The sequence below is a fragment of the Dryobates pubescens genome, chromosome 2 (assembly GCF_014839835.1).
Source record: "Dryobates pubescens isolate bDryPub1 chromosome 2, bDryPub1.pri, whole genome shotgun sequence".
NCBI lineage: Eukaryota > Metazoa > Chordata > Aves > Piciformes > Picidae > Dryobates > Dryobates pubescens.
Window position 1 is genome coordinate 43488667 of NC_071613.1, and position 26914 is coordinate 43515580.

Below are 26914 nucleotides of genomic sequence, written 5' to 3' on the forward strand. Positions count from 1 at the left end.
GTAGCAGTGTGGGGGAAGTACTGAACTGTTGCTTTGTCATTGCCATTGACGTCTGGGCTTCATGTTTAGGTGCCCATTTACCAAGACTGAAACAAGATCCCTGGGGATCTTCAGAGGAAGCAATACCCAGAGCATGAGGGAATGAGGAGGGTAATCATGCTTCCTGTCTGCACTCTGTCACATTTGAGTCCCTTATCTAAATATTCTCCATGTCTTGTTAGCAATAACTGATGCCAAATGAAGAACCTGTGGTGTGAGCAAAGGCCCCTTTCCTGATCTGCCAACTGCAAATCTGGCTCCTGTGATATCCAAGCACTAGCAGCAACTTGGTACTGGAACTAGGGATGCGTTTGTGGAGACTCCTTGCAGCAGCTGTAGATTCTGGGTGTGATCTGTACTTTTGCTGATAAAGGTGAAATAATTGAGCAAATTCTTTGAACATTTGTCTTTTGTAGAAGCCAAATGTAAGGGGAAGACAAGACCCCTGCACTGTATCGAGAATACTGCAGAGCCATACCCACTGAGGATAGTTTATGGGAAGGTTGTGAATTTTACTCTGTAGTTGAAACTGGTACTGGAATAATACTGAGGAACTCTGTTACCATAGGAAGGGCATGAGAAGAGGGACAGTAGAGTACTTGCAGGGATCTGAGCCCACCTAGCTGCAGGGGAATCCACAGGCTTCCACCACAGCATATGGTGTGTCTGCTACATAAGGCCTCCTAACGTGGCCTTTTGGGTAATAGGAGGTAGAGACTGAGCTAGGGCTACTTCTGGGTGCTGTCTGTGCCCTCTGGATTTAACTATCCCACAGGAAAGGGCAAGGTCATTACAGTGAATTGGTGCAAGAATGAACCCTGGGTCACTTCACTCCTGAGACAGCAAAGAAATGATTTAACACAGTGCAGACAACCGTGACATCCAGCGCCTGAAGGTTTGGCTTGATGAGCATTTTAGTAGTTATGACTTGGGATTAATTTGTGGCTTTTCAGTGGAATGGGATGCCTGCAAAGTAAACCTGTGATTGCCACATAAGTAGGGAGATGCACACTCTGCTCTTAAATCTGCAGGCTGTAGGGGTATCTGGGACCTGGGATTCTTATTCAGCTCACATCTGTTCAGCATACAGTGCTGTGCTGGGCTGGTGCATGTACAATAGCTGGGGGCATGCCAAACAAATAGGAGGTCTGTGCCACAAAGTGCCCACAGCTCCAACCTGTGAAAGATTTAGACTGTGTTCCCTAACTCTTGTTGAACTCTGGAGCTGGTCTTTCCTGGTTGCATCTCCCTCCCCTTTCTGCACTGGCTGCACAAATGTGCTTAATTAGGGTTAACTCAAACTGAATCAAACTTCATGCCTGAGGTTGGAAATCTTCCCAGTCAACTCACCACAGCCTCATAGCATGGTGGGAGACAAGGCGAGAGGGGAGATGAACGCTTTTCAGAGAAACGAATCCAAGGAAACTTTGTTCACTTTTATTTCTGCAGGAGATGATCCTCCCAAAGGAGATTTCCCTGCTCAGAAAAAATCCCCGGTGAGTGTTACAGCTGGTTGCCTTTTTTCTGCTTTCTGCTCAGCTTGCTCTAAACATTTCAAGATCTCTCTGTTCTTTCCTCTGTTGTGCTCTGGCTAGAGACAAACACCCTTTCTTGCAGAGGGTTGAAATGAGCATTAACAACTGAAGGCAAAAATCCCTCCACTAACCTGATTAAGTTAAGAAAGTGCAGCTTAAAGGGAATAAATGAACTGTCTGAATGTTTGGGGAAAAGGGTAAGAGTTTTGTTTGCTGCCTTTTTCCTCAACACTACTTTCCTTGTCAGAAAGGACCTTGCTGAAGTGTAGGAGGATGTTGTGCATGGGAAGGAGGGAGCTGACCTGTACATTTGCTTAGTTGGATGAAGCTCCCCAGGGCAGGGTCCCCAGATGCTGCAAAGCAGAAGGAAGAACAGGGTTTGAGGACAGGTCACTGCTGTGTGTTACAGAGCCCAACTGTAGTGCCAGAGCCTCTAGTTCACATATTTGTCTCTGATTTATAGCCAGATTCAGGTCAATATTTTTGCCTTGCAATTTTGATGTTTGTGCAGGTTTTCAGGCTAATTCAGGTTGAGTGTTTGACCCCGAAAATCTATACTTGATATTGACTTCAGAGAGAACAGGACTTGTATTGCACCTGCTTTGAATTGCAGGACAATATGGTAATACTTGCTCTTAAAGCTCACAGCTGTGACATTAGCAAACCAACTATTTAACTCTCAGTTTTAAGTACTGTGCACTCATTAACTATTGGATATCCAGAGTCTTGGATATCTTTGTTCCATTTTGCAGCTAATGGTCAAGAAGGAGAAGTGAAAACAAATGTCTCCAGTAGCTGGCACTTTAAATGACATTTCTTTTTCCCAAAGACACAAATTATCAACTTCCACAGTATCTTTAAGAGCTCTCTAATCCTGCAGATCCAAGGCTTGCAGTGGTAGTTAAGCACAGCAGACTATCTGTATGCTCATGAATCCAGACTTAGCCTCTTTGCTTTTGCTGGGGCTCTCTGCTGAGCAAGGTCCTCCTCTGCAAAAGCAAGTAGACTGCATCTGGCTCTCTGCATGGATGAAAGCTGCCCACTTTTGGATGTCCAGGCTGAAGACAGGCAGGTCAGTGTTACAATGGAGAGAATGCATGAGGGTTTCTTCATGTGCTGATGCCATCTCATGACATACAAGCCAGATGGGAGTACCCCTGCTTGTAAGTCTTTGCTATATGTTTATGAGCACTTACTAGCTTAAGCATCCGGGGGAAAGTGTTTAGATGGGAAGTCACAGCCTCCTGCTCACCCCTGCTCATGTGCAGGAGGTTCCCTTCCCAGGATAGGTGTGAATGAAATGGGTCACTGCCAGGTTTTCTGTCACTGCAGGTTGCAGTGTAGCAGTGTGATACCTTACAGTGCTGCAGCTAAATCCAGCATCAGGTGCTGAGGGGTGTGCTCAGGCAGCAGGGTTCCCACACCTGTCTGTCTGAGATTGAACATGGTCTGCAAATCCATCAACTGTTATTAAATCTCATGAGTACTGATAGCTAGGTCTGTTGGAAGAGAGGAAGAAAAATATCCCTGTTATTATACAATTTCACTTCCAAGTTGAGAAAATGCCTCCAAGGACCCACAGGAAACATAATTTGCTGCTTGTGGCTTTTCTTTTTTATTATGAAAAAACTGTTGGAGAAAGGTATTCTATATGTGTGTGTGTGTCTCTCTCTGTGCATTTACAACTTGTGTCACCATTTTTAGGCTAGTCTAAAAGCAGTAGGCCCCAGTGTGGTTGCCAAGGGAGCCCACTCTGTCTTACAAGCCATATGCTAAGCATGATGGTTGCAGAGTGAATAATAAATGAAATGGATTATTACACACTGACTTCAGTAAAGCAAAGAGGCCAAGGGTTTCTTAATAAACACTGACCCATTTATAGTGAGAGAAATATATATTAAGAAGAAGAAATGTCTTTAGAGACACTTGGTTAAGTAATGGAAAGGACATTTTGGTGGTTGGTTGGTGTTTTGTTTGTGTCTTCTCTTTTTTTTCACTGTTGTATAATGTTGAACAGGACAGCATCATTAAGCTAGACTCTTCTAAATTTGATGCCATTTCTTTGAGAATCTAAATAAGCTCAGGTCTCTTGGTGGGTGAGATAAACCTGAATAAACACATCTATTTTGGTATCTGTATTTGCATTTGGGACTCTGGGAAGAAATACAGGAATTCATTATTTCTGACACGAGACACAGAAATGCATGTGAAGAGTTCACCTCACTTCACTGGCCCATGCCATGGCTGTTTAAAACCATAGGTAGAAATGCAGCTGTTAATATCACACTCTCCCCATCTCTCACCAAGTGCAGGGCCAGCCCCTCTCTCCCACTTATTGGCAGAGGCTGAGTAGTGCTATGCAAACCTGCTTTCCCTGTTGTGAGGCAGTGGAGCTAAGCAGCTGGAAGCTGCTGGAAGCTGCTTAGCTCGGACCACAGTGGGGTATCAAGAGGCCCACATTAGGTCGTGCCAAAACTCATCTGTTTATATACCTTATGTTTTACTTGGAAACCACTGATTTCAGCCAGAGTAAAGTCATGTTCAGTGAAAAAGTGAACATGCTCAAGCAGGTTTTACAGTGCCATTGCTGTTTTGATTAATAAATTGAATTATCCATAGCTATGCCAGCATTCCTGGAATATGAAATGGATGCCGTGCCTGAGGGAGTGCAGGGCACAGGGCTGGTGCTCCACTTCAGTGAACACAGTGGCACAGTTCTGTGCAAGTGAGGTAGAGGGATTGAGGGCAGTTGTCACACAGGAAGGGAGCAGCATCACATGGAAGCAGACAGCCGCTCCCTGGAGTTCCCTGGCTGCTGAGGCAAGGCCTAATACTAGGAGAGGGAGCAGTTTTGAAGCAGGGCAGTGGCTTTATGTGAAGTGTATAAGAAAAGACATCCAAATGTGTTTTTCCATCTTGGTGTGCTTTTGCATTGCAGCAAAGAGGTGATAGGGCACTTGTACTGGAGCTCCTCCTGGAGCTGCAAGTTTTGAGGGGCTGCTGACAGCCCTCAGATCCCCATGGCATTTCTAACTGGGCCAATGTGGCCAGGATGATTCACTGGGGGGCCTCAATTAAAGTAAGAAAGTGTGGGATCCCCTTCTTCCTTTGAGTCTGACCTACAAGTCAAGCAGCAATGGGTTTCTGAATTTTGGACTGGACTCCTTTGCACTGCCCAGGCACTGAGATGATGTGTTGCTGGCATGAAGGCTTTCACATAGCTGATACATTCCTGTTTGTCTCCTGCAGAAACTCTGTGGCTCCAACTACCCCATAAGCATTGCCTTTATTGTGGTGAATGAGTTCTGTGAGCGCTTCTCCTACTATGGCATGAGAGGTATGTGGCCTGTGTCTTGGGGATGTCTTTCCCATCCCTGGGTTTCTGTACACACTGGTCTGGTGTCCCAGGGCTGTGCTGTATGTGGTGTCAGCTGTCTTTCAAAATAAATTGGCATTTTGGATTGCAAGTATGAGCAATGTGCCCTCACACTGATGCTATAATTGCTGTGAGCAGAAGCTGGGACTAGAGAGCTCCAAATGTACCTTCCAGTTTAAATTTGTCTACGATTCTCTGTATCAGAGCTGGTTTCCCAGCGTGTGACTGCTTTCATAGTTGTGCACGATTGGTGTGTTTGGGAATTGAATCATACAGGCACCTAATTTGCAAATAGAAAATGTGCATTAACAGAACTACAGGTTACAGTAAGATAAGCTAGAAAATATTTTTTTCCAGCTGAACATAAATGTTTATGAGCACAGAACTTCTGATACTCATATATCTCATTTTAGCTTTCCCTGTGTTGAAGGTTGTGAGGAACAGATCTCAAAGCACAGACCTTTCCACTGCGGTGTTCTTAGCTGCTGGGCAAATCAGTGATTTTTCTTGCTTCCCCAATCCTGCTTACCTGCAGAGATACACATTAATTATCTGATGTAATTTGTTTGTTTCCTTTTAGCTGTCCTGACACTGTATTTTTTAAGCTTCTTCCACTGGGATGAGAATCTCTCCACTGCTGTGTACCATGCCTTTTCTGCGCTGTGTTATTTCACACCTGTCATTGGAGCCATTATGGCAGACTCCTGGCTGGGGAAATACAAGTAAGTGAAGAGATCTCTCTAATTCAGACAGCATACATCTACACCGTGCAGCCTGTGCAAAGGCAGTGCTGTGTGTGCTCCCAGTTTTGAGCTAGCTCAGACTGCAGCAAAGCTACGCTTGCCAAGGTCAGCTCCTCTCTGTTAACGGATGAACAGCTGATCTGTTTGCTCATGCTGTTCTGTGCTCGTCTTTCACCCAAGGGCCAATGCGCAGCAAAATTGGAGCACATTAAATGTCACAAGCACACTTTTCCTCCACAGTCCTTCCTCACCCACCTTGAGGAAGATGAGGGTCAGGGTGATTAAATCTAAGCTTGCCAAGATCTGCTTCTGAGGAGGATTCCAAGATGGTGTGGAAGTGGTGTCATCCTCTAGATCTCACGGTTTCACACAAAATCAATCACAGAAATGTCACTAACTGTACTATATTTATGCATTCACAGCATAGGAAATGTGTGACCACACACATTTTTGTGCCAGGGAAATGTGGGTTCACTCAAAACACATAAGCAGGTAAACTCTCCCTAAGTTAGGCAGTCTTCCTTTCCACCAATAAGTTGTGGGGCCATCATCTGCTCCAGAATGGTGGTGAGCAACTTTGCTTGGCAGTTTGTTCATTGTCTGAGGTGGTTTGGGTGTCAGAATGATAAAGTGCAGCTGAACTCCTCTCTAGGGCTAAGCACATCTGGCAGAAGAGTCTCAACAGGCGAAAAAAAAACAACAAACAGCTGCCATATGCCTTGCCAGCAGAAAGTTCTTGAGGAGATATCAATGTTCTTTATTGTTTGTGCTCAATTTTAGTCATTCTCTTGTCTCTTTGAATGAAAAAAGTAACAGTGGAGGTTTATTAGCTTCATTATTCCAGGTCATCTAGCAATGTTCATTGGTATTTGAGGATATCTGTTTTGCAGTGTGATGTTGTGAGAAGATAAATCCTTATGCAGGCTTTTGTGTGATAGGCTGGAGACTTTCCTTGGAGTAATCCCTATAACTTAATGGGAGGTGGCATTTGCTGTAGTTGCTGGACCTCAGCCAATACCAAGGACAGGAACACCGATTAGAGGGGCTTTTAGATATGATCTAATGTGACTCTAAATTAGCTGTTGCAACCAGGACTTGGATGTGTTGAGGACTGCTTCTGTACTGAAAGCTCACAGGGCTTCTTGTAGTGCCTCTGTCCTAACAAGTCCTTCCATTCCTTCTGTATGTGTCTAGCCTACACATAAATCTGTTATTTCTTAATCCTGAATGTAAAAAAGGAACAAAATACAGTCAAAAGCTTGATGCTCCTAGTTATATTTCTTCTGCCTCACCAAGACATTGGGAGGGGTGGGTCGAATGTAGACAGCAGCCTCTATAGACATCTTCCAGTCAAGGGGTTAGGCCTATGCTACAAAATGCCAGTTTGTATTGATCTGGAAACTGTGTTGGATCTGAACAGTACTCTTCCATTTGCAATCTTTCAGGCATGACAAGACTGGAGCAATTTTATTTTATTTTGCTCAGCAAATCTGCAAGGAAAGCAGGGGCTATCCCTCCTTAATCTGAACCCATTTGCCTGTCTCTTTCTTCCAGTGCGCTCAGTGTTGACACAAAAGACTTGTTGCTGCCTGCTGTAGCAGCCGTATGAGCAAAGCAGTTCCCTGTGTGTCTGCCAAGTGGACCTGCCGTATCAGGAAGCACAGACACGCTCTGTTTTTGGATTGTACGTCACCCAGCACCTTCAGTCACTACTGTTTGCTTTCCTCACAGGACCATCATCTACCTCTCCATTGTGTATGTGGTTGGCCATCTGATAAAGTCAGTCGGTGCAATTCCATCCCTAGGCAACCAGGCGGTTCATGTGTAAGTAGCTGTTGAAGCTGCAGTGCTGTAGTAGGTTGTGGTGGTAGTTGGTCTGCCCAGTACTGTTACTTGTTTCACCTGCATCAGGTCAGCAGTTTGGGGCTGTGCATGGGTTGCTTTTATTAGGGAAGGATTTGGGATATCTGAGTAAGAACAGAAGGGCAGAGTGAATGCACCGGAGAGAGCTGAAAACTACCACAAAGACTCTAAGCCCTTTGAGGTAGGGACCTCTGATCACCCCTCTCTGCTGTACAATGCTCCTGGAGTTTGGTCTCCTCCATCTAATAGCCTGCATTTCTCCCTCATTTCCTCCTCATCATAGCTGCCCAGCTCAGCAAGGTTCCCATGTACACATGTGAACACAAAGAGACTTTTTCTGATGCGATAGAGTAAGGCTCTGTCTTTCCACAGGGTACAACACTTCTTGCCCTCTGGATTCTGAACTGTTAGGCTTGTCAGAATAGTTTCCCAAACTGGCATCTCTGAAACCACCAAGGTTTTTTTTTCCTAGGTGGCCTCTGCTCTAAAAATATGCACATGCAAGCAGGAGCACATTTCATTTACAGAACAGTTTTCTTTAGTTGCAGATTTGGCAAGTCCTATTCCCTACAGACATAATCTGTTGGGCCAACAATAGTATTTTGAGGAGTGCTGGGAGGTAGAAACCATCCAAGAATCAGCCTAATTCAAACAGTTTCTCTGCACTTAGCCAGGCTGGAAGGCTATAGAAAAAGGCACTTTAAAATTATTTTTTAATCCCTTCCCCCCTTTTCCCCCCTTTTTTTTTGTTTTTTCTTGTCACCTTTTGTGTTGGTCTTGGTTTTTCTTTTTTCCCCCTTCCCCTCAAATGATCTCTGCAAACTTTTGTTCTCGTATGAGAGAAAAATAATCCCACGGATCTTTGATCTTGAGTACGTCCATTGGGCCTCAGAACAGCAAGAATCTGACAAAAGTACTTTGGTTAATTGACTGGTACTGACTGCAGAAATTAGGATAATTAATTTGTTTTTCATGCTTTTCTGGCTCATCATCACTACCCATGTGCAAATGACAGTGATACCAGAGGAATCATGGTTGGGTGGCACTCTAAAATGCTCTCATAAGCACCAAAAAGGTTCTGCAATGGTGATATTTTTGTTCTTGCATGAAGGATCCTGTCTATGGTTGGTCTGTTTTTGATCGCCCTTGGAACGGGAGGTATCAAGCCCTGTGTCTCTGCATTTGGTGGGGACCAGTTTGAAGAGGAACATGTAAGATTTCTTTTCTTTCCTAAAATCTGCAGTGTCTGCTTACTTTATGAGGATATTTACATGATCAAATCCTACCATACTAGAATAAAGGCCAGTTTGCTAGGAGAAGATGTAGTAAGATCTGAAGTAGGATGATATGCATAAGACTTGAGACAGTCTGGATGCTTCAGGAAAGGAAAATGACAACAGAGCAGGACTGATATTAGGAAGGATAGATCCTAATTGCATGAAATCATCTAAATGTTAATTAGATGTCAGAGTAGTTGGAAAATCCTGTATCATGGAACTGTAGTCATGTCTGAACCATCTTAACAGGGATGCTTATAATGTGCTGCGATGGAATAAAGCGAATGAAAGAGAAAATCCTATTACTGGACTATGTTTCCTTGGGAATTTCAGCTCAAATCAGTCATAGTCTGTCAGGTGTTGTTCAGACACTCCCATTATGCAGCATGATGGCTCAACCAGGGATAAGGTGGGGCTTTAAAAAGCGAAGCAGGTCGGGAAGTACTAATCCACAGGCAAAACGTGTAATTTTCAAATTGACCTGAAATAAAGCACTTGGATTTATGCTGACCTAACACACAAATAAAACCCTCAGTTTTCTCAATGGCACCATTCAAATCAGCAACTTCTGTGCGTGGCTTAAGCCCTTAAATATGCAGAAAGCCACTGCTACATGAAAAAAAAAAAAAAGTAGTAAGTATTTGGATCTGTGATGAATAGTCTTAAATTCAAGGAGGATTTATTAGGGCTGGCAGGGAGGAAAATTTTTCCAGACACAGATATAGAGATGTGCTGTAAAACATTAGGATCTTTGGGAGATGGTAATTCCCATCGATGGAGACCCTGAAGAAGGACTTTAGCTAATGGCCTGTCAGGACAGGTGCTGGTAGCGCTGGATAAGGGATGACCCCTTGGCCTTAGACAAGGGATGAGAGCTCCATAAGGCAGTTTGCTGTCTGTCTTTTGCAGTGTTCCTGCATGCAGCTTTATTATTAATTCATTAAATTCTAGAGTGCTTTATTTTAAAATTTTGGGAGGACTTGTGCTTTCTGCACAGGAACTTTGTGGTGTTCAAGTGATGTCGCTCATGGTTATTAAGTAGTTTAAAACACAGTATGTTTCATGATCACTTGTTCAAAACAAATCCTTCTGCAGACACATCCATCCTGTGCTGTTGGTTGGACCTGATGCTTTAGAGGATGCTGCAGAAGAGGGAGCAGCAATCACCTGGTGCTCACCAGCCTCCCCAGGCTGGCAGTACAGCATGTGTGGGAATAGTCAGCATGCATACCAGCATGTGGGCATCCCAGCTTGCAGTGCCGGTAGTTGTCCCAAAAGGATTCTAACAGGTGTCACAGCAGCATTTTCAGAAGTGCTACTTCTATGAATATTAATGATTAATAATGTTTATCCAGCATCTTTCAATTACCACCTAATTACAGTATGATAATATGTACCACTTATCTTCAGAGTGGTTTATAGACTTCAGCTAATGAATCTCAGCACCTCAGTCAGGAACAGACATACTATTTCTCCTAAAATTACAACCACAGCTGAGTCACAGAGGAAGAACTTGAATTGCTTGTGGTTCTGTGGGCCCATGCCCATTCTCCAGCACTCAGACTACACCTTCCCAACAAATCTATCAAATACTAAGGCTCAAACATTCACCTGTATGTTGCCTTCAAGAGAAAAAACTAATTTAGAGAAAGGAAACTGTAAAATGCATTCTGAAAAGGACAATGCATTCTGCCCTATTTATTCTTTTCAGAATTGAAAGTTTTGTGTTTTACCATTTTGAAATGACTTGGCCTTTCAGAAAGAAAAAGAGAAAAGGTTTGATGCTATGTGATAGGAAATTTAAGTCTTCAAAACTGGAATGAGAAGTTTTGATTTTTGTAAGGAATGAAAGGTTTGGGGCCAGTCAGAATATTTCACCCCTCTGGAGTGGTGTCTGAGAAGACTTCTCCCTCCACCACTCCCCCCCCCCCCCCCCCCCCCCCCCCAGGTAGAATAAAATTCCTAATGCAATGAAGCATTTGATTTCCCCTTCATTTTCAGGATACTAAAAAACTTCCTCTGAGTCCCTAAGGACATAGGCTTAGTTGTTCCACCTGGAAACTAGGGATGTGGTAGTTCTGTATATAAAATGAATAAATTGTCCCTGCTGTTCCCATATGCAGACAAATTGGTGTTTGGGGGTAAATGCACACCATTGGTGTGGTTTTCTCTTAAGTACTTTATGAGTATGGTGGTCTTGGATCTGCCACTTTGAGAACAGTACTATTCAGTGAATCAGCATGAGTTCAGATATGGAAAGCAGATTTATCTGCAGGAGATTTCCAAGCATCTTTGTCTGTGGGATTAGGAGTCTAAACTAAAAATGCCTGAATAAAATGATATTTATGATATGTTATATGAATGCAAAGGTTCCTGTGCATGTTAATTAAGGCCCAAAGCTTCTTTCAGTGTGATGTGGTGTTTAAGGTACTAAGTAGCTTGCTTTTTGTTTCTTTATTTTCTGGTTGCCAAGGAGATCAAATTAGCTAATCCAAATCATGTTGCTAATGTATGTCTGCTCCAGAAATTAAGAAAATTGGGAAGGAATTATTATTTTCTTTCTCCCAATCCATATAACTTGCAAGTTGCTGGGTCATTATTTTTGTGTTCACTTCTGCTTTTCTTTGAACATTTTTTTTCCATCACTCAAACTTGAAAATGTGTGAAATAGGATACTCCAAATTCTTTTTGCATCATTACTCTCTTCTCTTACCAGCACATTCCTTTGGTAATTGTTGCTCTAGACTTTATCATGTCAAGAGCTGTATGTCCGAGTGTTTCTCAGCTCTCACACATTCTGAGTTGCTCAGATGCAAAGGGTTAAAGGTATGTCATGGGAATTTGACTAGGAGAGGGCAGGACAGGAATAGAATAGAATAGAATAGAATAGAATAGAATAGAATAGAATAGAATAGAATAGAATAGAATAGAATAGAATAGACCAGGTTGGAAGAGACCCTTGAGATCATTGTGTCCAACCCATCATCCAACGCCATCTAATCAACTAACCCATGGCACCAAGCACCCCATCAAGTCTCCTTCTAAACACCTCCAATAATGGCGACTCCACCACCTCCCTGGGCAGCCCATTCCAATGAGCAATCACTCTCTCTATGAAGAATTTCTTCCTAACGTCCAGCCTAAACCTCCCCTGGTGCAGCCTGAGACTGTGTGCTCTTGTTCTGGTGCTGGTTGCCTGGGAGAAGAGACCAGCCCCCACCTGTCTACAACCTCCCTTCAGGTAGTTGTAGGGAGCAATAAGGTCACCCCTGAGCCTCCTCTTCTCCAGACTAAGCAACCCCAGCTCTCTCAGCCTCTCCTGATAGGGCTTGTGCTCCAAACCCCTCCCCAGCTTTGTTGCCCTTCTCTGGACACATTCCAGTAAGTCAACATCTCTCCTAAACTGAGGGGCCCAGAGCTGGACACAGTATTCAAGGTGTGGCCTAAGCAGTGCAGTATACAGGGGTAGAATGACCTAGGGCTACTCTGGGTTTGGGAAAGAGTGCTGAGGCTACCCATTTATCTAGATTTCCTTATGGTGACAAATAACTAGTCACAAAGGTAGAATGAAGAAGAATATACACTTTTTCTAGCTTAGCAGTAGAAAGTTCCAGGTAATCAAAAATGCTGGTAAGGAGGGGAGTATAAGAGATAGTGAAGCCCAGTGCTGTTTGTTCTTTCCTATGGGAAAAAGCTATAGAGATGACTATTATAAGGCTTAAGAATCCTTTAATGCAGGATAAATAATTTATGAGTAATGTATGGATTAGATTGCCTGGGACACAGTAAGAAATAAAATTGTAAAAGAGCTGAAGTTGATGGGGTGGTCATTACTGTACTGGGGCAAGGCAAAAAGCCTTTAATCCAAGTGAGGAGACACTCAGACTCCTTGAGGGGTAGCAGTGGAAGGCAATGGGTGTCACACCCTCACCCTCCCAGTACCTACTTTTAAAGGGAACATAAAGAAAAGCCCTCCTACCTGCCTGCCTTCCCTGCAGTAATCCCTAAGAAGCTTCTTGCCATATGAAGTAGCAATATTTTCTGTTGGCTGCACCATCAGTCACAGAAAGATTGGTTGTATTTTGGATCCCAGGTTTCATTCCTTAAGAGCTGTCCTCTTTTAGCTGCCTGCAATTTTTCACATTTTCATCTGTTTTCTAGCCTTGTGAATATTGTTTTTCCAGGGAGCAGGAAGAAGCAGGACATATTAGAAGGAGAGGGAACAGAACCGGGTCCCCAAGGAGCTTCCTCAACTCAGTTAAAAGATTTACATTCAAATGATGCTCAGTTCATAATGATGCGGCTCAAGGTGCCCTAAGGACTTCTCTGCCCGGCACCAAGCTGTGTCTCAAGCAACATTCCCACTACCTTTACAGGCCCTGGTGACAGCTGGGAGCAAAACCTAAATATGTATGGAATTCATTGGCTTCCTGGGCTTGGGCTATCCTTAAATGCTGATTTCCCTTACTCAAGTGTCTCATAGTTGGTGACACAGATGAGTGTGGGGTAGGCCAGGTAACCTGCTCTTCTTTCTCCTCTCTGCTGTCCCAGCCCGGCACAGGGAGATGGTTTAGAGATCTGTCTGTGCATGCAGCTGTGCGTGTGTCTCCCCCACAATCAAAGAGAGACTGCTCCCAGTTGAATGCCTTCACACATCACTCCTACAAAGAGACCATACTCTGCATGAAGGTCTTGATTCCTTCCAGATTATGAATGATGCAGGAAGAAAGGTGATCAACAGGAATCTAGTGACTGTATGAGCTATGTGTTACAACATCAGTTAACTTCTGAACTCTTTCTCTTAGAGCTTGTTTCTCCATCAGGCTCTTGAAATTGCTCCTGGAGATTTAATTTACTGTATTAGTTCAAGGTTGACTTGCCTTGGTTTAGTAAACTCCTGTCTCATGTATACCTCTTATTTGATGGCATTCTGTCATCTATGCTGCTATTACTAGCTCCTCAAAATACACAGGTTTCCTTTTGTATTTCTGCAGAGGAGAGGAGGAAAAAAGAGCTCAGACATGGGAAGAAATTATGAGCTTGTCAAACCATGTCAAATTGGATTGAATTAGGTGACAGAGCATCTGAATCATACTACTTGTTCTGAATAAGTAAATTCTCTCCTGTCCTTCCAGTCTCACAACACCTTGGAAGCAGTGGCTTTTCCTCTGAAATGCCTAAAAGCCCCAAAGCACTTCCCAAGTAACTTGAGCTGATTTGTGTGAGCATTTACCGTCACCTGAACTAAAGCTTGTTTACTTAACATTTTATGCTGTGTGTGTCAATATTTAGCCAGCCTTCCTAACAAGAGAATTGATAGTGCTCAATTTGCAAGCCCAATGCTGTGCATTAGCTGTGACATTGATATTGTCTTCTCTTGTTTTAGACCTCAGAGAGAAGCAAGTTTTTTTCCATCTTCTATTTATCCATTAATGCTGGAAGTTTGATCTCCACGTTTGTAACTCCTGTGTTAAGAGGTCAGTGCTCAATTGGAATAAAACAATAAATTAGCTGCCCTCTGACTACTTTGCTGTGCATAGTTAGGCTCTTATGACAACTGAATGACAGAAATTACAGATCTGTGGAGTGGCCAGTGTATTGCATTTACGCCTTGTTAATCCTGCCATAGCAAGCATAACAGATTTATAGTAGTAGCAGACAAGTCACAGAAACTATATTCTTGGTTGTATTTCAAAGCCAATCTGAACTGCTGAATTTAAATGAGAAAGGTGGAAGGACCTATATGGTTGTCTAATCCTCCTTGCCAGTGAAAGATTATTCCCCTGTCTTGCCTGCAGGTAACCTGTGGATGGGAACTGATCTCTGCTGTCCTGTGCAGATGTCAGGGCCAAAAAAATTGGCAGAGCTGGTTTTGAAGTCCTGCTGTCCCCCTCCCACAGGGTGCTGCCAGCTTCTGGAGGGCTCTGTCCTGTCACTCAGGCATGTCTTCATGGGTCTGCTTGCAAGATTGTTGCCCTGAACATCTAGTCTTGGAAACAAAGAACAGGCCTATGTCCCACTTAAGACCTACTTTGCATTCTACCCAGTTTGCACAATCCCTTTTAGTTCCTCAGTCTTGCTGCACTTACTTCACTGTATTGCAGCGCCTAGAAGCCGAGGGGATTGGCACACTCTAAATACAGGCACAGAGGCAGAGCTGCAGGCCATAAGCAATGGGGACAGGGACAAGGTAGCCTTCACACTCAGTAACACTTTTTTTTTCACTATGTCCCATCGCCTCCAGGAAGCTTTCTTTGTTCAGAGAGCGTATTCCAACAGGCCATTCATTCCACAAGTGTGCTTGTTTCAGATTTACATCATGTGTACGAGAAAGAAAAAACACTGTATCTCTTCCTTTTTTCTCTTGCTGGTGTCCCTAGCTCGGCATTCTGTTGAGAAGGGGCTTTTGCTCATTGCAGTCAATGCACAAATGAAAATCCAGTCCCCTTCAAACATCAAAACCTGTGGCAATATAGCCTTGCAATAAACTACTTGCAAGGTGGAAATGAGGTGGAGAGGATGGGGAAAGAGTAAAATTGCTGCCAAGTGTGAAAGCCTGTCATGCAAGAGCAAGAAGTGCAGTTTATAAACATTTTGCAGAAATTTGGAAGGCATACTTTTAGGTGGAGAAGTCCAGCTCGTTTTGCATGTCACAAGTTCAGTGTGCCCATAGTGTCTCACTGCCAGCTTTGTGGGATGTCAGCTAATTTGCTGAAAATAAGTGAATAAAAACTATGCACGCACAGGGCTATGTAGCTGACCATGACTGCACAGGGATATCAAACAGGAAAAAATGAAGGCTTCATGAGTTGGTTTGCTGTTAACTAGGTTGGCTTGGTTTAGCCTTTTTGTTATTACCCCATGTAAGAATGCAGTAATTTGTAGCCACTGGCATACAAACACAGACCCCACTGCAGGCTTGCTGTTTGCAACTGGACCTCTAAATTCATGTGGTGTGAGAACTGACCAGGTCCAAGAGGCACAGTTTCAGCAAACCATAGCTCAGATTGATCAAAGCCATGCTGTGACAAACTTGGCTTTCTGATGTGTAATTGCAAGACTGTTTGGAGCAGACTACCTTCAGTAAGATTGGGAAGGTGGTGAGAAAGAGAACTGGAGTTTTAAGAGTAAGCATGTGACCCCATTTTTATAGTAGGGGTATTGGCTTCTATTTTGTCCACTGTAGGTTGCTATGAAACCAGATTCAGGTTTGCAGCTCTCACAAATAGTGTGGAAACACAGTATTGGTTATTTAGATCTAGGCAAATACAGAATATCTTCAGTTTATTTTTAGCTTCGTGAGGTTTTACCCCCAGCTGCAGTTTCTACTACTTCTTTCCACCTATTATGTCTATCTCCTCCCTTCTATCATTCCCATCAATATCCTATTATCAGCTGCTTTTGCTAACCCTGCCTCCAAATTGTTATCATCAAGGGAGGACAACTGTTTCAAGGAGATTCAGTTCATGGTGTCAAGCACCAACAAAGATTTAAAGCCAAGGGAAGTGACTGATTTAGGGAAAGCAAGTCAAAGGCTTCAGCAACATAACTCTGACTGTAATGAGGTGCTTTTACTTCTGACTTTTTCAGGGGATGTGAAATGTTTTGGAGAGGACTGTTACGCACTGGCTTTTGGTGTCCCAGCAGCACTAATGGTGTTGGCACTTGGTGAGTGGAAACAATAATGCTTGTAACAGGAGTTACCGTTTTTGAATCCATGGATAGATGAGAAAATGCACAAATTCACTAGCTCTGAAGGGGTGCTGCAATGGGAAACCCAAGGGTTCAAGGTCATCCAACAATTCCACAGTTCAGAGCAACAAGGAAAAAAAATCCCTTCTTCACTTAGCCATGGGCAGACCATGGTTTTATTGCAATCCTTTGTTTTGAAACTGATAGGAGGGTAGTCTGGTGGGTGTTTCACAATGCACTTGCCTTGCTCTATAAAGCACAAGAAGGCAGCAAAATGCTTCTCCTAATGGCTTGCAGCTTTGTCTATGAACTGTGGTCTACACAGCCTTCACAGTTCCCCAGCTTATAGAAGAGAAACTTAGGATGCCACTTCTAGCCTTTACACAGGTGCTTTGCAGCCTGGGGCCGTCTTTAATGGCTCAGACCTTTGCATCAGAATCAATGCACTACAGAAATCGCAGAAGGAGCTGAATGAGATGTTACTTTATTTTGTTATGTCTCACTTAGCTTGGGTGAAGTAATGCCCACAATTACAGTGACAACTTATTATGTTGCAACAAAAAGCCCTTACTGTCCAAATGTCAGGAGACAGCTGCAATCGCCCTCCTTCCTAAAGCTTGCATCTTAGCCCTATTAATGTACTTGTCAAGATTTCTTCTTCAACCCTTATAAAATACTTCACATTCTTACTTCTTCTTTGCCAATACAGAGGACACCCCATTAGCTTTAGTTTCACAGATGTAAGCTGCTGAGTGGAACATTCCCCTTATTACACTACATTCAAGAGTATTTGGCACAGCATGGGGTGACTTCTTATTCAGCTTGTTAGCTTAATTGAGAGACCAAGCAATTGTGTGATTTCACCACAGCATCTGTGATTTGAAAAGTTCATCCCCCAGAGAATGTGGATGTTGCTCTCTCCCCTCAAACTTCCATCAGAGACAAAAATCAAGACACTGGAGAAACATCATTGGGCCACAGCTGATGTTACAGCAATTATTTTCAAAAATGTGCATGGTCACAGGCTTGAGAAGCTTCTCTTTTCCCCTGTGGCCTGTTCCTATCAGTTTAAGGCAGCACAGGCTCCTCCGTGCACCATCATGATGAATGTTTCTAGCCGAATAGTAGTTGCTCAGGGGAAAATGGACGTGTAAATATTGCAGTTTTGGTGAGGGCATCAATTGAAATGTGTTTTTAGCTAGTATCCTGCTGCCAGGTTCCATGGCTTGCCCAGCAAAGCAGCTCTGTGTTCTTTTGTATCGTGCTAAAATGCTGTTGCAAGTGATATATTTGACTATGTGAGCAGCATGCTCAAGTAGAGGAAATACCCTTTCAGCCCTGACTGGCCGTCTCCCTGTGATGGCAGAAAGCAAGGATAGATTGAGAGGCAAAATGGGCATATTATAGAGCAAGGCTTTTTGGGCTGCTTCAGTTTCTGAAAGAGGAAGACAGATTGGTTTTATTTAATTTCAACTGCCAAAGCTAGCACTGAAACCTCAGTTGCCAAAGGAGTCACTTGTATTGCCAGAAAGCATTACAGCAAATCTAATGAATCACCTTTTAAAGGCACCAACAGGTCCACGGGTTGATGCTAAAAATTAGGTGGTGCACCTACCCACTCTGGGTGACATTGGGCAAGTGTCTTTCAGTGCATCTCACATAAAGTGACTTCAGAAGTCTCTCTGACAGTTCTGCAAGTCAAAACTGGATGCAAAATGTCTTCATAGTCAGAAAAGTGCTGAGCTCCCTGCAGTGTCTCAGGCTTCTTGAATTAGGACTGAGGTACCTGCATTTCTCCACTGGCTGTGGATTAACCCAGACAATTGGGTTACTTTCAAAAGTTGAGGTTGGTTTGTTATAAGGATTTCATGGTTGGCTTTTATTGTACTTCTCCCTGCTAATGTCTTTGGAATTGCAGTGTGCTCAGAGGCACTCAAAGAGCAGAACAAATAATATATAATCAGATAGCCTCATCTCTGACAGGATTTTGAAGCCTTGATCCAATATTCTTTGTGCTTCGAGGGAGAAAACCAAGAGAAAACAATATCTTAAATTTTATATTTCTTCATGGAACCATATGTGGAGGTAATTTCTGTTAACACCAGGGTGTGATGCAGTGACCTTGGTGGCCATTCCCATTGAAATGTGTGCGAGATGCAAGTACACAGAGCGCATGTCTGATCTGGATTAATCCTCACATGGTTGCTATGAGTCAAGGCTGATTTCCAACATCAGCTGCAGCAATTCAATATGGCTTGTATTTTAAAATTAGCCTACAAAAAGACCCAAACCAAACAAAAACCAACCAACCAACTAAACCCAAACCAACCAAAACAAACATCATAGATGGAGGCAATTTTCAAAGCTTTGATTCCCAGTATGAATTGAATGTGGAGGTACTTGTACCAAAACAGATCATAAGATGATGATGGTGACTTCCTAGGGATCACACTGCCTCTTGGTAGGATTCTGTATTTTATTCCATCTGAAGGCCTTAAATGGATTTTGTATGTTTATTATGTTAAAAGTGCTCTATCCTGTAAGGCCCAAGAGCAGAGGATTCCTGGTGAACACAGGAATGGGCGATCCTTATCAGAAAGCAGTGCAGGGTTGAGTCTCAGTCATGTGAATTCCCACTTGGATTATAATATTTTCCAGTTGTGTTCATTGCTGGAAGTGGACTGTACAGAAAAACACCACCACAAGGGAATGTCTTACTGGAAGTGTGCAAATGCATTGGTGTAAGTATGTGCCGTTCCCTCTCCTTCATGCATGATTCTGAGGTTGCAGGTCAGAAGAGTGCAAAGGGAAAGGAGAGGTGACATTTGGAGTTCTTCTGTGTCCTGCTCCTGGATGTCTTGTTGATTAGCTATAAGGAATAAGAAACATATTTAGTTCCTAGGTTATTATTTCTGTTGTTTTTACTTAGCTCCATGAGATTGTTCAGTTGATGTCAATATAATCACTGGTGGCAGACTAAACTGACAGAAAAATTCAGAAACTTGGGGTATTAGATGTATGACTCTTTTTTTTTTGAGCTGAATAATTTCACTGAAGTTTATCAGTTCAGCAGACAGTAAATAGTACACATTCCTATTATGCACATTCAGCATGTTCATGTAACAGCAAGAAGGACTTGCTGAAGTTGCATTATATCCTTATCAATTATTTTTCAGTGTGTGAGCTGCTACAGTATGTGGAAAAAATACTCTCTTATTATTAGGTGGATAATGATGTTTCTTTTTTTAGGAAACCAAACAGCAGATATTTTCTTTTTACCTAGTGAGAGATTTGCCTTGGTGAAACAGGCCAGGTCTTAAAGGCAGGGTTTCTAAGTGGGATCTGCCACTCTTTTTGCCAGTGTAGCTGTTTTCAGTGTGTTCAGTGACTGGAGCACACAGCATAAACAAATTACAAATTCAGTGTCACTGATTTCTCCTTCAGTGAGAAACCAACTTGAAAGCTGGTCTTGGAGTGAATGAAGCACAGGCTACACTGGGGATATGCAAAGAAAGGTCTACAGAACAAGAAGAGAGTGAGAGTTCTGATTTTGACATTGCTTTAGATGATGAGGCATTTGCTCCCCAGCACAGTGGTCAGTCCAACTGGTGCTTTTTGGAAGAGAACTAAAGAAATGACATTTAAAGCTCTATGATGTAGCCTGTTTTAAATCAAACATGAAACAATCTCTGGGGGCTAGTGTCAGGTTTGTCTCTAAAAGACAAGCCCATGAGATAGCACATTCCCACATCATACCTTATGTGGTAGTTTTAGGCTAGGCTTTTAAATTTTTTTTTCACAGATCTTGAGCAGATTTTGTACATATTCATTGCATTCCATTGCAGATTGTAGCTTTGCCTGGAAATACAGCTTTCATTTGCTTCCACCTGGGCTGGGCTGGTAAATGTAATGTTGGAGGGGGAAATTTCAGCCCACCACACCTTAATCAAGCAATGCCACAGCAACTTCCCTGAAGAGAATTAGTCATGAAACACCCAGTCTGAGAGTTTGGAAATTTCCAGCAAAAGCACTCCAATTCTGTGCCATTTCTTAGATTTGGGGATGAGAAGGGAGGGCAGCCTTGAGTTGGTAATGTGACAAGGGTGGGTACACAACACAGGGGTGTTACTCATCTGTTTTTCTCCCTAGTTTGCCATTAAAAACCGGCTGAAAAACCGCTCTCGTCAGATTCCAAAGAGGGATCACTGGCTGGACTGGGCGTCAGAAAAATACTCAGTAAGTGATGCTCTATCTGGCAGGTTTGGAGGGGAAAGGGGAAAGATGGGCAGACAGACAAGGGAGAGAATAACACTAGCCTGGCCTCATCATGTGTCACACGCACCAGGCTCTCGTTTGTCCTGTCCCTTCCCACATCTGTACTCTTCTGACCCTTACTGGACAGTTTAGGTGCTGCACTGAAATGCAGAAAGGCAAACGTGTCCAGTGTCACAACTAAGCACGAATAACTGCCATGCAGAGAGAAATAGGAGCTCTAGTGTTTTGTGGCTTGACTCACCTGTTGGCTTTTCACCCCCATCTGACCTTTTTGCCTGTTCCTTTTACAGAAGCAGCTGATTGGGGAGGTTAAAATGGTGACGCGCGTTCTCTTCCTCTTCATACCGCTGCCGATGTTCTGGGCCCTGTTTGATCAGCAGGTACGGTACAGTGCGTTGCTGGCCTGTCTGCCGGCTTGCATTTACACCCCTGTCCTTCCAGGGTAATACCAAAATGTCCTGGGGACACAGAGCACCACACTACTGCCAGTTGTCCAGGGGCTCGCTAAGGCAGCAACCACCATCACCACTGGCCATCCCTTTGTGGTCCTGCTGGGTGTCTAGCACAGAAGGTTAAGAATGAATGTGTTCTGTCTAATGGCAGGTGAACAGAGAAGGGAAGAAATAGAGGGGAATAAAGACCTCTGGCACTTCCTTCTTCTCTCTCCCCACGTTTTCTAGTCTCATAAGAAACCTTGAAGGTTTCACAGCTGTCTGTTTCCTCCTTAGGGATCCAGATGGACTTTGCAAGCCACAAAAATGAATGCTGATTTTGTAAGTACTAAATGTCCCCAGGACTGGTAAGGCTAGTACTAACATCACTGTTCTTGCTTTTTAACTGGAGTCTCACAGTACTAACAGCTTGATGAGTCTGGGTGAGTTATACTTTTGGTCATTAGAAACACAAGGCTCTGTGCAGCCATCACTCAATTCATCACAGCACATCATGGCAAGGAGCCAGGGCTGGGGAGTCCGCAGCAGCCTGAAAGGTCAGGAGTGCTGCCCTACTGGCACTGGTCACTCTGTGACCTTGAGCAGGTAGTTTCCAGCCTGCTACCTCCACTGAAGACAAAGAGGTCAAGCAAAGTTCATACACTCCTTGTAAGGCATAACTAGAGCTATAGTAGTTGTATATTTGTTTTCTGGTTTACTTGGTAATACATTAAGCCTCTCAAAACCACCAGGAATGTTGTGTATAGGGCTGAGATGTGATGAGGATTAATTAGTAGCCATAAAGTTTTCCAAAGATGTAAATGGAAAATGGTGCAGGATGTAGATAAATGTGGATTAGCTGTCTGCCTAAAAATACCAACATACAGGGCTGTTTTCCAGAAACATATTTTAAAGGACCATCTATCTCTTACCTGTGAATGCTCACATCAGAACTTAGGATTGCAAATATCCATTTCCCAGTTTTAAATTGACTTAAGTCCCAAAAGCTGAGCTTTTCCATTTCTCTCCTGTTAAAAGGGGGCCCTCAGTATGTGGTACTCATTAGGCTTAATTAATTCAAATAAGGCATGAAAAAGACTACACCTTGGGAAATATTCATCCACCTCAGAAAGGCAAAACAATGAAAAGTCATTCAGTCTTTGTGATAGATATATAAAACCTTTGTTTTCTGCTCTTTTAGTCTCATACACTTAGTGATCCATTAGCAGAAGATCTAAGAATCAGCAGGTGTCACTTACCAAACTCCCTGGAGGAGAAGGACATATTCAGGGCTTTTTTTGTCACACTGACTGGGATGGGTTTTTGGGTTGTGTTTCAGTCTCATCTGCTCTCTACTGGTGAGTTATCCCAACTCTCAAATGTGAGGATTAACTGCAGCCATGGGGTGATCCCATCATTGGGCTTGCTGGAGTTCATATCTGTACCATTCCATGCTTTCCCCTTCAGCAGAGAAGGGGCTCAGCGATGAAGTCTGGAGTCAACAGGGAATTACTTAGTATGAGATTAAATATTTGCAGACTTGTTTCTTAGTGGCAGATTTGCATAGTATGCACAAAGTAGCAGGAGGGGATGTTTGCCTCCTTTGCTGTGACAGGTGGTTTTCACTCTCCCAGGAGGGAGCTGCCATCAGAGACAGGTAGCTTTTCTAGATTTAGCTCAGGGTAAGCCTGGCAGGCAGGAGAGAAACCCCAACAGTGTTTTTCTGGAAAGATATTATTTCCTTCATAATTTCCCCCACTCTTCATCTTATTTTCAAATGAAAAGCACCATCTGGAGTTCAAAGAAACACCATCCCCTCCCTGGAGACAGCTCATTGGTCCCTTTTGGGGATCTGGGATTCCACCACCATCCCTATTGACCGTGTTCTATTGTGGGGGCTGGGTACAGTAATGCACAGGTGAGGTTTCTTTTACAGCCTTGAGGATTCTTGGCTCAAACCAGGAAGTCACAGTTCACCAAGGCCAATTACGTGCCCTCGACATAAGGAAGGAGGAAAAAGGAGGTTGTGCAGCCCACTGGCTCAGGCATGGTCTTTTGATACTCTTTTTGGAGTGCTTGGGAGAAATGCCAACAGAGCTCAGAGAGTCCTGAAACTTTAGAGCACTCACTTGTAGGATTTGAGCGTTTCCTATTACAGAAGCAGGGAGGGAGGACGCTCTAAGCCTAACCCCCAGCTTGGACACTAACATGCCCATTCCTCCCCAGTCACCTAGTTTATGGCTCAGCTATCTGAAAGATAGGTCTCAGTGCCTCTCATCGGCTGTGTCCCAGATGCTGTATATCAAGGTCTGAGTGGATCTTCCTTCTGCAAAATGATTCTCATCAGAAGCAGTGTCCGTAGACAACAAATGTCAAGAGCACAGTATCAGCTGCTAAAGCCAACATAAAGCATTTGAGGAAATCACCTCTGCTGCTAAGGTCTCTACTGGACCACTTGCTTATTTACCAGATGTGCTGTTATCTTAAGGTGTTTATGAATCACCTGAAATATCTTTTTGTTTCAGGGAATATATGTCCTTCAACCTGACCAAATGCAGGTAAAATACACTCTAGGGTGGGAAATACCCCTTAGAAATGTTTTTTCTTTTTTCCCCTCATTTTTATTTTTCTCATGGAACAGTGGCCTTGCTCTGCTGCTTTTGAAGGTAATAGCAGTGCTCCTGCTGACTGCTGTGGTGTGGACTCTGCCTTATTGCTCACTGTCCGCTTTGCAAGCTTAACCTTGGGATTCAGGAGACCCCAAGGATATCTTAGCGTGGAGGCCGAATCCTGCTGAGCAGTGCAGAGCTACAGGGAGAGATGCACCATAATGGTGGTTGAACCAGTGCTGGCATATAAAGGATACAAGCTGAGTCTTCTTTTAAAGTGCCCCTGTGCTGGGGTGAGCATTGTACGTGAAATACGTTTCCTTTCTCGCTTTCTGCAGGGCAGATGAAAATGTGAAGGCTCCAACACAGCACTGTGTTGTTGTAGTTGATTATAATTCGTATGCTGAACAGCTCTGGAAAAATTCAAAGCTGTTCTGTTCTCTGAAATCTTCCTTTGAAAGTGAAAGAGAATTTCTCTCTGCTTGTTCTGTGTCACTATTTTCTTACTTTGCCACTGCTGACTGGCAGACACACTGCCCCTCCCAGCAGAAATTTAGTTTCCTAGGGGATTGCCAAAGTGTGTGGAAGTGCAAGAAATTGCCAGTCTCACAGAATAGTGCCTGTTCCTCTGGGATTTTGCCAGAGTCCCAAGATGTGTCTAGCATTGCTAATTTGTTGTAAGGTCCCAGCACAGCCACTGGAAGTCACCTGCCTCTGTTGTCAGTGGGTTTTGTACTCTTTAAAAACATAATGCTTCAGTTCTCTTTTCAGGGAAACTGGACCAATGATGCTGGCTTACCTCCTGGAGGGGAGGATATAAATGAAATGTATTCATGCCTGTGAAAATTAAATATCAGAAGCTGTTGAAGTGCAAACTATGATTATATTTTAAAACAAGGTTTTAAAGTGTTTGTTCGTGTCCTTTCTGTAATGGAATTATTTCTGGAGGACAGTGCTTTATGAGTTTAATTACTGAAAGTTGCTTTCTAGTCACTAAACTCCCATTCTTTTGTATTGCAGTTCTTAAATCCACTTCTTATTCTTGTCTTCATCCCAGTTTTTGACCTTGGGCTCTACCCCCTGATAAACATGTGCAAATTTAATTTCACGTAAGTACTTGGGGACAATGCAGATGCCTCAGTGCTTTTTCTTTTACTGCAAGTGTGCAGAATAGCTTTTAAGGAGCAGAAACAAAGATTCCCATTCACCCTTCCCATTACCTGACTCTACTCCAGCTCCAAGAAGCTGAAGAAGAGCATCAGCCTCTTCCAGAGGCCCTGGAAATTCCAGAGAGGAAAATGCAGTGATTCTGCTCTGTACAGATTTTCCCTGGAAGCAGATATGAACAATGCCTCTTTGAATCTGATCAATGTGTTCTTCACCTTATCACCAACATCATCCTTAAATAATTACCTCCCTGAAAGGTCAGGCCTTGTGGGGCCAAATTCAGTGTCCTGTGTAGACTACATATGGTGCTGTGAAAGCAAATTCCATGCTACAACCCGATCCACTGGGTACATAAGGAAATTTCCATATGGCCCAGGCATTCTATCTTTAGTCTATGTTAGCAAGAAGTGCAGTGCAGTGCAGTGGAAGCAGACCTCCAGGTTGGTTCTGAGACCCATTTAATGCATTTTGGGAGATTTTTTACTTCAGAGCATCTGTAGTCTGCCCCTGTGGACAGATGCCCTTTAGCAGTGGGACTATGTTATGTGCACTTGTGGAGTGTTTCTGACAGCGCAGTGTCAGCTGAAAGGATCCAAGTTTCTATGCTTCAGCACCACTTCTCAGTGCAGTAAGGGGCACTGAGAGATTGGCTTAAAAAATCATGTTCCTAATCCACACTAAGCTGCTGCCTAGACAAAACCACACAAACTGGGGATGGAAGGAGCCTTAGAAGCCTACCCCTTACCCTGCTGATCCCTCCCCATCACACCAACTTACTTGCACCTAAAGACTTACCAAAGAATATTTCTTCACTGAAAGGGCTGTCAAGCATAGGAATGGCCTGCCCAGGGCAGTGGTGGAGTCACCATCCCTGGAGGTATTTAAATGGCATGTGGCCATGCTGTTTAGTGGTGACCTTACAGTGCTGAGTTAAAGTTTGGACTAGATGATCTTGAAGGTCTCTTCCAACCAAAGATATTATGTGATTATTTGACCTTGTCCAGCCGTGCTATGGTGCCCTTTGGAGGTCACATGTCAGAAGCTCTGCTTCTCCATGCTATGTTAGTATGAGCCTGTGCCTTGGACTGGGCCCTGATTTGACAGATGCCATGGTGTTGAGTGACTGCCCAGTGACCAGTTCCCAGCCTACACAGCGCATGTTCCCAGACAGAGCAGCACAAACTCGTGATCAAGACTGAATGCCATGTCGTTCCATCCACTGCATGTGGGATACTAACAGGTTGCCAAGCAGTTCAGCTGTAGAAGTGGCTGTGGAAACATTGTAGCCTGCAGGGTGTTCACCTATGTGGCTGCAAAATTTTGTGCTATAAAATCCTAATGCAGCATTGAAGAGCAAACTGGTTTGGTTTGGGGCTGGTGTGGGGTTCTTGTTTTGTTTTGTTTTTATTGCAAGATGCAATCAGTAAATGTTTTCTCATCCCAGGGCAGAATTTGGGTTCCTAATCTGGAGCATGAATCCAGACCACAACGAAGAGCAGGGACCACTGAATCTAGAACCAGACTTGTTTCAAATCTCACTAACTCGATACTCAATTTGGACAGGCCATTCTGGACCTACTTTATTCTGTGACTCTGGTAGAATTGTGCTAGTTCTGCTCCAAGCTCAGAGGCAAACTCTTTATTCTCTCGAAATGTAAATGTATTGGCATACAAAAGAAACCAGAATGATGCCACAGATGGTCAGAAACACTGATGACACAAACTACACATTTTCCTGCTCCTCATTCCTACTGCTGAATAACATGCTGCTTTGCCTTTGCCTTTCCCAAAAGGGACTTAAGATACATCATTTCTAATGCTCCTTCCAACACCGCAGTTTAACATAATGCCGTGAGCTATTCCCACTAGAAGAGCTAGGGACGAGATAATATGAAACTTGCAAGCAA

At 43.5% G+C, this 26914-nt stretch overlaps 1 protein-coding gene across 2 annotated transcripts in view; it reads left to right on the forward strand.

Annotated features, from left to right (window-relative positions):
- Nucleotides 1–1215: 1215 nt before the first annotated feature.
- The window catches only part of SLC15A2 (solute carrier family 15 member 2), a 41286-nt gene continuing 15587 nt past the window's right edge, over nt 1216–26914 (forward strand). The window contains exons 1-13 of one of the 2 annotated variants that reach the window (XM_009911133.2): nt 1216–1535; nt 4824–4911; nt 5531–5672; nt 7425–7517; nt 8668–8767; nt 14220–14310; nt 16424–16501; nt 19184–19266; nt 20675–20761; nt 21091–21180; nt 21529–21573; nt 23757–23789; nt 24861–24949. In XM_009911133.2, coding sequence (XP_009909435.1) covers nt 1404–1535; nt 4824–4911; nt 5531–5672; nt 7425–7517; nt 8668–8767; nt 14220–14310; nt 16424–16501; nt 19184–19266; nt 20675–20761; nt 21091–21180; nt 21529–21573; nt 23757–23789; nt 24861–24949 — 1151 coding nt within the window. In that variant the 5' untranslated portion in view covers nt 1216–1403. The remainder of the gene's footprint in view (nt 1536–4823; nt 4912–5530; nt 5673–7424; nt 7518–8667; nt 8768–14219; nt 14311–16423; nt 16502–19183; nt 19267–20674; nt 20762–21090; nt 21181–21528; nt 21574–23756; nt 23790–24860; nt 24950–26914) is intronic. The other variant, XM_054176294.1, reaches the window with a different exon arrangement.